The sequence below is a fragment of the Erythrolamprus reginae genome, chromosome Z (assembly GCF_031021105.1).
Source record: "Erythrolamprus reginae isolate rEryReg1 chromosome Z, rEryReg1.hap1, whole genome shotgun sequence".
NCBI classification, from domain to species: Eukaryota; Metazoa; Chordata; class Lepidosauria; order Squamata; family Dipsadidae; genus Erythrolamprus; species Erythrolamprus reginae.
In genome coordinates, this window is record NC_091963.1 from 34,018,329 (window position 1) to 34,034,285 (window position 15,957).

The following is a 15,957-nucleotide window of genomic DNA, read 5'->3' on the forward strand; positions in this document are numbered from 1 at the left end:
CGAATACAGTCATTTTTGGCTTCCCAAAGCCCTGCCCCCATTTTTGCAAAAATGGGGTGCACAAAGAGTTTGGGAAGCCTGCAGTGTGCTCCTGGGGACTGGGGGGAAAGCAAAAACACTAATTTTTTTTTTTAAAAAGAGCAAAAAACAGGCTCTTTTTTTTGTTGCAAAAACAGGCATTTTGAGCTTTCTCCAGCCCCCAGGAGCTCTGTGCAGGCCTCCAAAATCCTCTGCCATATCATTTTTGCAAAAAAAACCAAGTAAAAATGGGCAGGGTTTGTTTTTTTTTTGCAAAAACAAGGCATTTTTGCCTTCCCCCAGGCACTCTCTGCAGACCTCCCAAATCCTCTACCCACACCATTTTTTACAAAAATGGGTGAAAATGGGTCCATTTTTGCAAAAAACAGGATGCACAGAGGATTTAGGAGGCCTGTAGAGTGCTCCTGAGTGTGGGAGAAGTAAAAAATGGGCCCATTTTTGTAAAAAAACGGGACACTCGGAGGGTTTGAGAGGCTTGCAAAGTACTCCTGGGGCCGGGGAAGGCAAAAACTTTTTTTCTTACTTACCTCTTTGAAATCTTGATGTCTTATACACCGGTTCGTCTTATAGTCCAAAAAATATGGTAGGTACAGTAAATATATCCAAAGGAATGACCAAATTTTTAATGTTCGTAATGATTTTTTTTTCTTGCTTGGAAATTATACTTAAACTTAGGAGATACCATATATAAGGCTACTAAAATATGCAAATTTGTATGATGTTTTCTAAGAACCACTTATACGTAATATTTGGATATGAAGCAGAAAAGCAATTCTGAACTGATAGGTTATGCTCACATTATCTTTCTCTAGTACTTGAAAGAAGCTGTATTCTCTGCCCCTCCCTCTGCTCTTATGCATGGTGAATACATGCAAACCAGATATGAATCCCCTTTCTTGCTTTGAATGTGTGAATTCCTGTACATTTATACTTAGAACGTTTTTGGGAGTTTCTTTTAATTTCCAGAAACTGAATCCATCTATCGTTTGCTTCTGAACCATGCAAGGTACTGATATAATGTTAAAAAAATGTAATATAGGACTGACCTAGAATTCCTATCCCATCCATTTTATAATCAATATGTTCAAATATTAACTAGAGCTCTGTCACATCTACTAATTTATATAATTATTCCATGCATCTCATATATTAACATATGCATTAATATTCCACATCTTAATGTATATGGTAGAATTATAGTAATCTAAATAATTATTTAAATGTACAGTAGTCCCTCGCTATACCGCGCTTCACCTACTGCGGCTTCACTTCATCGCGGGTTTCTGAGGAAGCCGATCGGCAGATTTAAACAGCCCACCGAACTCGATCGGCAGGTTTTAAAAAAAAAAAAAATCTAAAATTGTAAATACTGTATTTAAATACTGTATCTAAAATAAATACTGTGTGGGAAGGGTTTATAAACACTTAAAACAATGAAAACTACCAAACAATTACAATATAAATACTTAAATAAGTACTATCAGTCGATAAATTCCCCATCGCGGATTTCACCTATCGCGGCCGGGTCTGGAACGTAACACCAGCGATAGGTGAGGGACTACTGTATTGTTTGTTCAATTCTGTTGATAACAGTTGAATAATATATAGCATGCATTCTATATTTATTTATTTATTTATAATATAATACACTATGTATTAAAGCCACCATTATCTTTTCAAAACATGTGGAAAAAATCCACCTGTAATTTACTATTTAGTTTAATTGAATATTGGGCCAGAAAAAGAATGGGTGCATTGGTGTACATAAAGTTATAGATAGCTTACATAACATTTTTAACTTTATTTCACATTGTTAATATTTCAAGTCTTCTATTATCCAAACTAAATGGAGTGAGGCTAAAGATGGTAAAAAAGAATTTCCCTCCCATACACTATACACACCTAATTTGGGGAAATTCATTGCCAGCAGTCGTGATAACAGCAAGCAATTTAGATAGCTTTCAAAGAGAATTGAATTAGTTCATTCAGAATCAAGCTATCAGTGGTTGCTAGCACTGAAGGTTTTTACTACCCCCTGGATCATTTGCTGCATTCTCAATTATAGGTTATTAGGAAATAATTGTGAAAGGGAACCATTTTCCTCCAGCTGAAATTTATGAGATTAGCAAATTCAGATATAATATCAGTATAGTATGAGTAAACAGTAGCCTTGTAGTTAGATACAGAAAATCTCTTTTAAATTGAAGCATTAATCTGTATTCTATTATTTTATAGGAACCAAAAGGGATAAGCCCTGGAATGTATGTGAAAAATTATGGTGAAAAAAATCTTAACCTCTCAAAAAAATTTCTGCATGCAAAAGAAGAAACTTAATACAACACCGAAATTTGCAAATGTGTGTTAAAAATAACCTAGCAAAAATAGTATAAAGTATTTAATATAGAGAATTAAATAGAGACTACTCCAAAATCAGATTTGACTATTGATATCTGCTGACTGTTTGATAAATCCACTGAATTTTCTTGGAAACATTTCAAAAGTGCCAAAGCCTTCTTCCTTAGCTGAAAGTAACTGGCTTAAAATCAACTAGCTGACTACCATGTATAAAGCAGAGTTAAAACTCAGGTTTTCCCACTATTCCAACATCTTAAAACAGAGGTCTTCAACTTGGCAACTTTAAGAGTTGTGAACTTCAAGTGAAGTCCAGAAGTCTTAAAGTTGCCAACTTTAAGGGGGCCTCTGCCTTAACCACTGAATTTTAAAAGCTGTGGTATAGTATTGCCTACAGCCAAGAATTTGATCTTGACCAGTTCAGGATTGACCCAGCCTTTCATTGTTTTTGAGGTTCGTAAAATGTATACTCATAATGTTGGGGAAAATGTGCTGATATTTGTAAACCTCTCAGAGAGTGCTGTAAAATACAATGGAGCCGTATATAAGTTCTGTTGCTATTGTTGTTGAATTGCAAGTTAAAAGAGATTAATTGAAACCTCTACTGTGAAGAAATCTTCATGTGAGAGAGGTATTCCTTATAGAGACAGAACGTTAGGTTTTTTTCCCAAAGAATTAAAACTCAGGTTTTAATTCTTATCACCAAACTTCATCTTTCTTCTAGGAAGATTATAAATGTCACTCATATTTTAAATGTCACATACTGTCAGATTCCATATTCTAGAAAATAATACTCTGCTACCAAATTAAACAGTGACATTGCTAGCTACTAGGGATATACTAATACCCAATAAAACAGACCGTTTATTTAATGGGGATTTAATATTTGTGGATCCCTTTCAATTCTAACCCCTAAATTCCTTATTTTAAAATAAAGAAACAAACCTATTTCACTATTACATTAAATGAAATCACAAACATTATAATAGCAAGTTGTAGAATACTGCACAAACTGCCTACTCTACGATAGTATAGTAAAATTAAAATTGCCAATTCTTGTCTATTAACCCCAAACATAATAGCAATGCAATCCCACCAGACATGTGGACAAAGAACCATGTTGATTGTGAATAATCTTTTTTTTCGTTTCCCTTACAACTGTATCTCAAAACTATTATATAGTTTATAGTAAATAATTAACTGCAAACCAAATTCAGAACATGGGCAAATATTTTACTAAAACAATAGCCCTTCAATTAACTTAGGTATGAAAAGAAGTATTTTGCTTATTATTATTCAATAAATTTATACAAAATTACTAAGATTATTTTTATTACTAGGAAAAATAGCGACTGTCATATATTATATAGTGTCATTTCTGAATAGGAAAATGCCTGTTTCAATAATGGAATTCATCCTTAGTAAACATGTGTTTTGTTTACAAAGTGTTCAGTTCAGGAAATTCTACAAAATATGGACTTTAAAAAAAAAAGACAATGCTTCTGGCTTGATAAGCATTTAAGAATTACGGAAGAGATTCAAATGCATTAATCCTAAATCCAGTTACAAAAATAATTTACCAATTTTCTCAAAAAAAGCTTTTAAAATGGTATAAATAATCTCATAATGGAGATCTGCATCACCTCAGTTTAATAATCCAGTAAATCACAAAAAAGACAAACAATGAAAACAGCATCATGTAGCACAACAGTTTTGTCTGGCTTCCTCTGGAGAGGATTTTCAGTCTGCCCATTGTTGAACCAAGAAATCCACTTGTTGAATCAAAATCATTGTCCTGTTGTTAAAAACATGCAGAATTATTTTACCGTATGCATTAACTTTTAACTTTTAAATACTTAAAGACAGAACTTGCAACTAGTGTATTTTCTCTGCTCATGGATCAGCAAGCTATATACAATGTTTTTCAACCTTGAGAGCCTCGGTGGTGCAATGGTTAGAATGCAGTAATGCAGGCTAACTCACTGCTCCCTCTAGCATAGGTGTGCCAAATTCAAGGCCTGTAGGCTGGATCTGGCCTTCGGGGTGCTTAAATCTGATCCGCAGGGCTGGGCTGGAAATATCAAAGGGATCTGCCATGGTGCCTCTGCCGGCCAAAATGGGCTACTGCGGGGTCGTGGGTGTCCCTTCCGCAGCCAACTTTTAGCTTCCGTGGCCTCCTGCAGCACTCTGCTAGCCAAAAATGAGCCACGTGGGGCCTCTGCGTAGCCCATTTTCGGCCAGTAGAATCTGCAGGACAACTGGATTGGACTGAATTATAATTATGTGGCCTCAAATAAGTGCCTAATCTGGATAGAAAACAAGTAACATCCTGTTAATACTACAATTTAATACCACATTTTTTATATACTGTTAATCAACAATGTATAATTGACAGCCATTTCTATTTACTATCTGCTGCTAAGATCTAACAGCAGAGGGAATTTACCTCCGCTGTTAGATCTTGAATTATGTTATTTGTGCTATTGTATTTTTATTATTAGTTGAATAATAAAAATTCAGTAATTGCCTGCAAAAGCAATTTACTATTAAGCAATGGAGTATAAATTTAGAAATAAATAGTTTAGCAGAGTATGAAGAATGAGTAATAAATGTTCGCCAGTAATATCTGGTAGAAGAGATAGGAAAATGGCTATGGTAAAGAACTGAGGAAAGAAAGAAGGGGAGGGGATGCAACTTAAGCCTTTGTTAAATGCCCACCCTGGCCACACACATTCCAGCTCTTCAAGGTCAAACACAACCCTGATGTGGCCCCCCATGAAATCATGTTTGACATCCTTGCTCTAGAATTTCAATCCTGACCAGCTGAAGGTTGACTCAGCCTTCTATCCTTCCAAGGTCAGTAAAATGAAGGCCCGTATTGTTGGAGGCAATATGCTGACTCTGTAAACCATTTAGAGAGGGATGTAAAGCACAATGAAGTAGAATATAAGTCTAAGTGCTATTTGTATTAGCAACTTTTAAGATGGAAAGACTTCAGCTCTCTGAATTGACTTCAAGCCCCAGCTTCCCATGCATTAGAACATGTTTCCTCAACTAGGGCTCCATTAGCATTTTAGAACATCCAAGTCTCATCATTACATAATCATCTTGAGAATTGCTGAAGAGTGTATACATCTAAGCACTATGGGTAGTCCTTGAGCTATAACCATTTGTTGAATGTCCACTTGAAATTACAATAGCACTGAAAAAAGTTACTTATGAACTTTTTGATACTTGCAACCGTTGTAGCTTCCCCTTTGTTACATGATCAAAATTTGGGGCCCCCAACAACAGCTGTGTATTTATGATAGATACACTGTCCAAGGCTCATCAAAATATCATCACCTGTAAACTTCCCAGCTAGCATCCACCAAGCTAAATTAATGGGGGAAGCAAGATTCATTTAACAACTATATGATTCACTTAACAACAGCAGTGGTCTGCTTAATTGCAGTAAAAAAAACATAACATGTGACATAATTCATTTAACTGACTTGCTAAACAATAAAACTTTTGAGCTCTGTTATGGTCATAAGGTGAGGACTATTTATACTCCAATTGTAGAAAGCTATGTCAGAGTTTTAACCACTATATTGTGTTCAAATTATCACTCAATCATAATATCTGCTGAGTTTATTTAGGTCTTTTATTAATTTGTTTTGTATACTGTTGTTAATTAAATGGTGAAAATACTGCTTGAATTTAAGAGAGAATATGTTAAATCAGTGTTTTTCAACCAGTGTGCCGTAGCACACTAGTGTGCTGCAAGACATGGTCAGGTATGCCGTGGGGAAATTAGCGTAGGAAATTTGAGCCACGAAGAAGGAAGCTCAGCTTCTGGTCTCACAACTTTTTGTGTGAAGAGCAAAAAGTTGCGAGACCGGAAGCTGGGCTTCCTTCTTTGCGCCTTCCATGTTTTTCTGGCAAAGTTTGGAGCAAAGCAGGGGAGCTTTGCAGCTCTCGGGCAGCAGGAAGGGCTTGGGCCTGATGTGGACCTGCAGGGGCAGCAGGGCCGGGCAGCTCTGGCAGGCGCGGGGCAGCAGGGCGGGCAGCAAAGGTGCCGCTGCCAAGCGAGGGTCGAACTAGGAGCGGGAGGGCAGTGGCAGCAGTGGCACCGGGCAGTAACCTAGCCCTCACCTGTTTTTGGAAAGAATGAGAAAAACCCCCCAGCCTTCGCCTGTTTTTAGAAATGGTTCAAGAGTGTGTATAAGACTTAGTCTTAGAGTGTCATTTTGTGTCATTTTGCTTGGTGGTGTGCCCCAGGATTTTGTAAATGTAAAAAATGTGCCGCAGGTCAAAAAAGGTTGAAAATCACTGTGATTCCTTTGATTCATTTTAAAATATTCAATGTAGACAGTGAAAGTTATGCAAAATATTTAAAAAATTATAATTGTTTTCACTTTTGCGGAAATAATTGTACTTCAGTGTCTACTTTCTCTTCCCCAAAAAGATGATAGTGGATATTTTTGTGTTTTTAGAAAATGTACCATGCATGTAACCTCATTCATTTAAAAATCCATAGGTAAAATTTTGATATTTTTTTGAGGGGGAAATAATTTTTTGCAATTATTATCAAAATTTATTCTGTAGAAAAATGCAAAATTGTATATCATTTATTTTATTTATTATTTGATTTCTATAGCCACCCATTTCTGTGAATATGTAACATTTTAAAATTTGACACTTTTGATGTTACATCTAGGGCTAAATAATTCAAACTTTCATTATGGTAGTCCTTGACTTAAGACCACAACTGAGGCCAAAATATGTTGCTAAGTGATACATTTGTTAAGTGAGTTCTGTGCATTTTATGACCTTTCTTGCCACAGATGTTAAGTGAATCACTGCAGTTGATAAGTTGATAAGTTAGTAACCTGGCTGTTAAGGAAACCCGGCTTCCCTGTTAACTTCACTTGTCAAAAAGTCACAAAAGGAGATCACATGACCTTGGGAAAAGCAACAGTCATAAGTATGAACCAGTTGCCAAGCACTTGAATTTTGATCACATGATCATGGGGAAGCTGCAAATTTGTAACTTTGGAAAATGGTCATAAGTCCACAAGGGTCTGTTCTGGGTCCTATTCTTTTTAATATGTTTGTGAGTGACATAGGGGAAGGTCTGGTAGGGAAGGTTTGCCTATTTGCCGATGACTCTAAAGTGTGCAATAGGGTTGATATTCCTGGAGGGGTCTGTAATATGGTAAATGATTTAGCTTTACTAGATAAATGGTCAAAGCAATGGAAACTGCAGTTTAATGTTTCCAAATGTAAAATAATGCACTTGGGGAAAAGGAAAATCTGAGTATTGCATTGGCAGTTCTGTGTTAGCAAAAACTTCAGAAGAGAAGGATTTAGGGGTAGTGATTTCAGACAGTCTCAAAATGGGTGAGCAGTGTGGTCGGGCGGTAGGAAAGGCAAGTAGGATGCTTGGCTGCATAGCTAGAGGTATAACAAGCAGGAAGAGGGAGATTGTGATCCCCTTATATAGAGCGCTGGTGAGACCACATTTGGAGTACTGTGTTCAGTTCTGGAGACCTCACCTACAAAAAGATATTGACAAAATTGAACGGGTCCAAAGACGGGCTACAAGAATGGTGGAAAGTCTTAAGTATAAAACGTATCAGGAAAGACTTAATGAACTCAATCTGTATAGCCTGGAAGACAGAAGGAAAAGGGGGGACATGATCGAAACATTTAAATATGTTAAAGGGTTAAATAGGGTTCAGGAGGGAAGTGTTTTTAATAGGAAAGTGAACACAAGAACAAGGGGACACAATCTGAAGTTAGTTGGGGGAAAGATCAAAGGCAACATGAGAAAATATTATTTTACTGAAAGAGTAGTAGATCCTTGGAACAAACTTCCAGCAGACGTGGTTGGTAAATCCACAGTAACCGAATTTAAACATGCCTGGGATAAACATATATCCATTGTAAGATAAAATACATGAAATAGTATAAGGGCAGACTAGATGGACCATGAGGTCTTTTTCTGCCGTCAGTCTTCTATGTTTTTATGTTTCTATAAGTCACATTCTTCAGTGCTGTTGTAACTTTGAACAGTCGCTAAATGAACTGTAAGGTCAGGTAAGTCGTCTGCAGGTAAGCTGTGGACTAACTGTATTCATTTATTTTATTAAATTCATTGATATAATTTAAGCATGACTAAAGGGATTAATTAGTATATTAAAATTTACCTGAATGAATTTAAAACTAAATTGGTATATCTCAAAGTTTGGCGCTTAGCTTAGCTTAACTGTTTCCATGCTCATCCAAAATAAACTGCTTAAGTAAATACATACCATATCAGTTAATAATTTATTATGATTTTTAACTTCTGTTCCAATTTCAATGGAAAGCTGTGAGGAAAAAAAGACACACAAGGTATATTACAATGCATAATAATAAATCGTCAGATAACAGCTTATTTAAGGTATTTTCCAGATAATTCTAAAAGGTCCCAGGTAGGAAGTAGTATTGGGTAAGATAGTATTATTTTTTTCAGTCACTTCTTCATTTTCAAATATGAAATCTCTCCCTTCTATTAATTTTTTTCCTTATAGTAGGAAAAAACCTGATGGCATTCCTACAGTTTGCTCTGTTCGCCAAAGCTTTTAACTAAAGATATGTTGTGTACTTTTAAATCTATTTCAATTCATATTTCTATTTTCTGTTTATATAAATTCTGTAGTTATGAAAATCTTTGAAAGGCTAGTTCTGTCCCACTTGAAAGCCATCATGAATAAACAGATCAAGAGAGGATGCTGTTAATATGGCTCTGCATTATATCCTATAACATCTTGAATTTCGAAAGACTTACACAAGGGTCCTCCTTGTAAACTTTAGTTCAGCATTCAATACCATCATTCCAGACCCTTCTAACTAACCTGAACCAGCTAGCGGTACCTGAACACACCTATAAGTGGATTATAAGCTTCCTAACAAGCAGGAAGCAGCAGGTGAACCTGTACAATTAGTACAGCCCCCCGCCAAGGCTGTGTGCTCTCTCCACTTCTCTCTAAATACCAATGACTGCATCTCTTATGATCAAACTGTTAAACTACTGAAGTTTGCAGATGACACAACAGTGATCTGACACATTTGAGATGATGAATCCACATACAGATGGGAAACTGAATAACTATGAACAATATGGAACTGAATACACTCAAAAACATAGAAATTGTGGTAGACTTTAGAAGAAAACCATCCATACTTCCACCTCTTACAATACTAGATAACACAATATCAACAGTAGAGATCTTCATATTTCTAGGTTCAACCGTATCACAATATCTATAATGGACACCTAACATCAAAAAGTTATCAAAAAAGCACAACAAAGAATGTTCTTTCTGCGCCAACTCAGAAAGCTCAAACTGCCCAAGGAGCTGCTGATACAGTTCTACAGAGGAATTATTGTGACTACCATCTGCACCTGTATAACTGTCTGGTTTGATTCTGCAGCCCAACAGGATAGTCAAAAGATAATTAGAACTGCAGAGAAAACAATTGCTACCAACCTGCCTTCTATTGAGGACCTGTATACTGTGTGAGTCAAAAAAGGGGCTGTGAAAATATTTACAGACCTCACATCCTGGACACAAATTTTTTCAACTCTTACCCTCAAAGTAATGCTATAGAACACTGCATACCAGAACAACTAGGCACAAGAACAGTTTTTTCCTGAACACCATCACTGTGCTGAACAAATAATTCCCTCAACACTGTCAAACTATTTAAGTCTGTACTACACTGTTTCCCCGAAAATAAGACGTACCCCGAAAGTAAGTCATGTCAGAGGTTTTGCAGAATTTGCTAATATAAGGCACCCCCCGAAAATAAGGTGTAGTCAAGTTTACATATGGTATGGTGGAAAAACATACGGTACCATTCAAAGCTGTTCATAGCGGTACCGTAATAATGTGGCGTCCCCTGCTGGCCCCTTCCATCACTTTGTACTATCCAGTACAGCAGACACAGTCTGCTGCTGTCTCACCGCCATTACAGTCTCCAGTACAGTGCATAGACTGTAGTTCCTCTGGTGGCCGGAAGCTGCAATAGCGGGAGTATACTGTTGTACCATATAAGTGCCGTCGTTTGTGTGTGTGTGTGCCATACTGACAGGTACCGTAACGTAATCAGTGTACCGTACGGTACACTTTCTTTGGGGGTGTCAGCTTTTCTGCCTGTGAATTTGTCTTATTTGAGAAATATAAGGCACCCCCCGAAAATAAGACATAGCACAACTTTTGGAGCAAAAATTAATATAAGACATTGTCTTATTTTCGGGGAAACACGGTACTATTAATCTTCTCCTTGTTCCCATTACCTATCTCTTCCCATAAATGACTATTGCTTTTTCTTGTATTCTTACAATTTATATTGACTGGTTCCTAATGTGATTTGATTGCTTATTTCTACCTAGACTAAATGATAGTCCAGGTACAAATAAGCAATCAAATCATGTACCTGTTGTACCTTATGATTCTTGACGAACTTTTATGTACACTGAGAGCATATGCACCAAGACAAAATCCTTGTGTATTCAATCACATGTGGCCAATAAAATTCAATTCAATTCAATATTCTATTCATTAGATATTGGTAGGCTTGGATAATGTCTTTCTTTTTTTCAGTTTTTTATGTGTTTCGGTATTTAAAAGCCCATACGTCAGAACTACAGATAGCTATGTTGAGCAAAAAATGATTAACACAGCAGATGAAATTACATAAGATTATGAATAGTATAGTAGCTAATTTGGGTAGTCAATTACTATATATCTCATTTATTTCATATATATTCCTTTGAAATATAATAATTCAACATATTTGGTACTCAGATCAAATGAGCCACTGGGCTGCTCAAGAATTGCTACTCAACAAAAGGCATTTTCTTAGTTCTTCAAGTGCTTTCATCTCATAGACTTTGATATGGATAAACAAGCATATATTTACCGGATATGTTAGAACAAGTAAAAAGTTAAGAGCAGGGGAGAATGTTGACTATACTTTAAAAGTATAGAATTTACAGAAAGCCTGCAGATTTGATAGCTCAGCTCACCCATTTTTGCAGCCCCTTGATAATATACTTTAAATTAAGCTACAAATGTTGAACGTTAGCTATACAATTTTTCGCATTTTAAAAATCCATACAATTTGCTGTTTGGCACTGAATCCCTTCCTCATTTCTTTAAAAAAAAGATCAAACATTTTTGCTTAGTTGCCTTCACCACGTCACCATTATGCCTCTTAAGCAATTGATAAAGCACCCTCCATCCTGATGTGTAGAAACTAAACAGGAATGAATCAGTAAAGAGTCATGTAGTTTAAACCAGCAACACGCTACTTATAAGATATTATAGTCAACTGTGTCATTTCATGCTTTACAAATAAAAAAGTCCTCTAGGGCTATCATTGTTTCCTGAACTTTTCCAGTTGTGCATCTTCCATCTTGTGACAATATGGATTCTCTCCACCCCCAAATAATCAGATCAGACAATACAAAAATTTGTAGGAAATGAATTGGCAGGACAACTCTGAAAAACAGATGTCAAAGTGAAGGTAGGCAGCTGAGGAAAAACATTCGTGTAATTTGGTTGCTGTTTAAAAAAACAATATTTAAAAAATGCTTGGAATTATTAGGAGGGGAATTATAAAATATTCAATATTAAAATTCCCTTACACAAATCCAAGATGAATCTGTGTTTGAATACCGTGTATGTTTCGGGTCACAAAATCTTTTTTAAAAAGATTGTTGTGCAGCTGAAGAAGGCATTAAAACAACTACAGGTTGCTTAGTCTTGTTTAACTCTACAGTTATCTACCTTAGGTATCTACCTAAGAACGCCTCTACTTACGAACTTTTCTAGATAAGAACCAGGTGTTCAAGATTTTTTTGCCTCTTCTCAAGAACCATTTTCCACTTACAAACCCGAGCCTCCGAAACTGTAACCGGAAAAGGCAGGGAGAAGCCTCTGTGGGGCCCCTCTAGGCATCTCCTGGGAGGAAACAGGGCCAGAAAAGGTGGGGAGAAGTCTCCGTGGGGCCTCTCTAGGAATCTCCTGGGAGGAAACAGGGCTGGAAAAAAGCGGGAAGAAGCCTCCGTGCAGCCTCTCTAGGAATCTCTTGGGAGGAAACAAGGTCTCCACCCTCCCTATGGTTTCCCCAATCGCACGCATTTGCTTTTACATGGATTCCTATGGGAAAAATTGCTGCTTCTTACTAACTTTTCTACTTAAGAACCTGGTCACGGAACGAATTAAGTTCGTAAATAGAGGTACCACTGTAATTTTTAATTGTTACTCCATAAATAAGCAAGGCATCACATGACTGCAACAGATGTATGTCAGAAAGGATGTTGAGATTCTAGAAAGAGTACAAAGAAGAGCAACAAAGATGGTTATGGGACTGGAGACTAAAACATATGAAGAATGGTTGCAGAAACTGGGTATGTCTAGTTTAATGAGAAGAAGGACCACATGATAGCAAACAAGTGACTCCACAAGTGACTCCACAGAGCCCTCCTGACATCTAAATTGTACCACATTTAAGTCCATGAGATGGCTTTGGACAGAAGTCCAGCAATATGATTTCATGTGCTCTGTGGAAGCAGGAATTAACCTTGGTTAAAAAGGGAGTGTTTAGGCACAGTACTACCCTGTTTCCCTGGAATACACACGGGTTCTCCCTTATGAAGAGGGCTGCCAGTTCTGAAATTTGTCTGGCTGAAGTAATGGCCACAAAGAATACTACTTTGCATGTGAGGTATTGCAGGCTAGTCTCCTGTAATGGTTCAAAAGTTTTCATGCAGAGTGCCTGCAGGACCTTGAGTAGGTCCCAGGTGGAATACCTGTGAACCACGGGAGGCTTTAAATAGGTTGCTTCCTTAATGAAACTTGCACCCTAGGGTGATGCACAAGGGAATCTAGATCCCTGCATGTCAACACTGACACCAGCACTGCAGCTTGTCTGTGTATGGTATTAGGAGATAGTCCCTTGCCCAGTCCATCCTTAAGGAATTCCAGGATCTGTCCTACCATTACTGAGATGGGATTGACACTTCCCTTGAAACAAAAGATCTTCCAAGTCAAATCTTAGATCCTGTTCGTTGATGGCCTCCTGGAGGCCTGGATTGTTGTGACTACTCTGATAGACAACTTGCCTTGTGTCAGTCAGGGCTCTCTGCTCAAATGCCAGATGGTCAGTTGCAACCATTGTGGCTCCAGATGTCCTAGAGCAGGGGTAGGCAAAGTTGGCTCTTCTATGACTTGCGGACTTCAACTCCAAGAATTCCTGAGCCAATCATGCTAGCTCAGGAATTCTGGGAGTTTAAGTCCACATGTCATAGACGAGCCAAGTTTGCCTGCCCTTGCACTAGAGTCCCCTGGCTGAGGGATAGCTTTCCCTACGGGATCCTCCAGGGTCTGGCTATTGATAGGCTGACCAGATCTGCGAACCATGGCCTCTTGGCCAGTGAGGAGCTAGGAGTAATACTTCCGCCTTCTCCTCCAATACTTTCCTGATTACCCTTGGGATCAATGGAAGAGGAGGAAAGGCAAATAGGAGGCCTCTTGGCCACAGAGTGCGGAGTGCATTATCCCTCTCCCTCCGTGTCATGAACCTTGGCAGCTGGCTGTTTAATTGTGTTGTGAACAGGTCCAGGATAGGAATCCCAAACCATTCTGTCCCAAATGCAGGTGCCACTCTATGTGAATTACTGTGGTCCTGTTGAACCAGTCTGCCTGAACTTTCATTATTCCCTATATCTGTTCTACTCTGATGAACATAATATGAAGGCTATTTATCTTCTCCTGAAACCCTCTCAGGGCCAAGCGAACTGCTCTGAGTTCCAGACAATTGATATTGTTTGCTAGATCCTCCAGGGACCACTGCTTTTGTGCCATCTGTGCCTGAAAGTGAGCAGCCAGCCGAAGAGGCTGGCATCTGTTGTGATGGTCGGGCGTCTTAGCTTGGGACATCCACCAATGGAAGGACTGTAGTACCTTGAGGAGACCGGAACCTTGGTGTTTGAATTGCTTGCTCTGGACAAGAAGGAAGATCTGTCTCTTTCAACTGCTTTACTTATAGGGACCAGACTAAACAACTGGGGTGGTTTTCAGTTATAGTTATAGTGATGCCTTGTCTTACAAACTGAAGTGGTTCCGGGACGAGGTTCTTAAGGTGAAACGTTTGTAAGACGAAACAATGTTTCCCATAGGAATCAATGGAAAAGTGATTAATGCGTGCAAGCCCAAAATTCACCCCTTTTGCTAGCCGAAGCGCCCTTTTTGCGCTGCTGGGATTCCCCTGCGGCTCCCCTCCATGGGAAACCCCACCTCCGGACTTCTGTGTTTTTACGATGCTGCAGGGAAATCCCAGCAGGGGAATCCCAGCATCGCAAAAATTAGCGGTTTGCTGGCAACGGAAGTCCGGAGGTGGGGTTTCCCAGTGAAGGGAACATCAGTGAAATTGCAGCATTGCAAAAACACAGAAGTCCTCGAAACCTCACCTCCGGACCTCTGTGTTTTTGCGATCTGCGATTTCACTAAGGCTCCCCTTGCTGGGAAACCCCACCTCCGGACTTCCGTTGCCAGTGAAGCGCCCGTTTTTGCGCTGCTGGGATTCCCCTGCTAGGATTCCCCTGCAGCATCACAAAAACATGGAATTCCAGAGGTGGGGTTTCCGATGGAGGGGATCCTCAGGGGAATCCCAGCAGTGCAAAAACGAGTGCTTTGCTGGCAACGGAAGTCCAGAGGCGGGGCATCCCAGCGGCGGCAGTGGGTTTGTAAGGTGAAACTAGTTTGTAAGAAAAAGCAAAAAAATGTTAAACCCTGGGTTTGTATCTCAAAAAGTTTGTATGACGAGGCATTTGTAAGACAGGGTATCACTGTATTTATTTAACATAACAATTTAACTTTGTGGCTTATAAGTAGACTGACTTACTCATCTTTGCTGATCTATCACTCCCTTAGGAACACAATTCTTAGTGACAATGCCAAACAACAACAACAAAAACTTCTGCCTGTTCCAACTTGTAAGTAATACTTTGGCTAAAAACGGCAGCTGAAAACTCAAATCCAATTATTAGGTAGAATCCATTCTATGAACAAACGTACCATGCTCTCTTATGGACAATGTGCCTCAATTCAATTAAACTGCTGCTATACACAGACAATTCAACCATTATGTACTACAATCAATTTGAATGCTGCTAGTATAATGACATACTTACAGATTTAATGGCGGTGACTTTTGAACGCAAACTTTCTGTTAACTTTTCATTTTCTTCCTCATATACACTATAGCCACTATTGGTATAACCATAATTGCTGCCAGCAGCTCCTTCACCTGGGGGAAAGAAAAAAAAAACCCACAATCAAATTAAAGCACCAGAAATTCAGGTGGGAAAATATAGTTTCTAGAGGAAAAGAACAATTTAGTTTTATTAAATCACCCTGTTTCAAAAGAACAGGCAAGTAATGTCATCATACAGTAGGAACAACCTAAACCTTTCATAATCTAAAATTGAACAGGGTCAAAGTAATGAATAAGGGAAGAAAGCAGACA

General features: G+C 38.3%; 2 protein-coding genes across 2 annotated transcripts in view; one reads left to right on the top strand and one right to left on the bottom strand.

Annotated features, from left to right (window-relative positions):
• Nucleotides 1–3,709, top strand: part of LOC139153114 (probable acyl-CoA dehydrogenase 6) — a 72,832-nt gene extending 69,123 nt beyond the window's left edge. Inside the window, 1 exon segment of the mRNA XM_070726699.1 lies at nucleotides 2,275–3,709. Coding sequence (XP_070582800.1) covers nucleotides 2,275–2,290 — 16 coding nt within the window. The 3' untranslated portion in view covers nucleotides 2,291–3,709.
• BET1 (Bet1 golgi vesicular membrane trafficking protein) overlaps nucleotides 1,828–15,957 on the bottom strand; it is a 28,010-nt gene continuing 13,880 nt past the window's right edge. The window contains exons 2-4 of the mRNA XM_070726704.1: nucleotides 15,623–15,738; nucleotides 8,691–8,747; nucleotides 1,828–4,186 (exon numbers count right to left, since the gene is read on the bottom strand). Of these exons, the coding sequence (XP_070582805.1) occupies nucleotides 4,031–4,186; nucleotides 8,691–8,747; nucleotides 15,623–15,738 (329 nt within the window). The 3' untranslated portion in view covers nucleotides 1,828–4,030. The remainder of the gene's footprint in view (nucleotides 4,187–8,690; nucleotides 8,748–15,622; nucleotides 15,739–15,957) is intronic.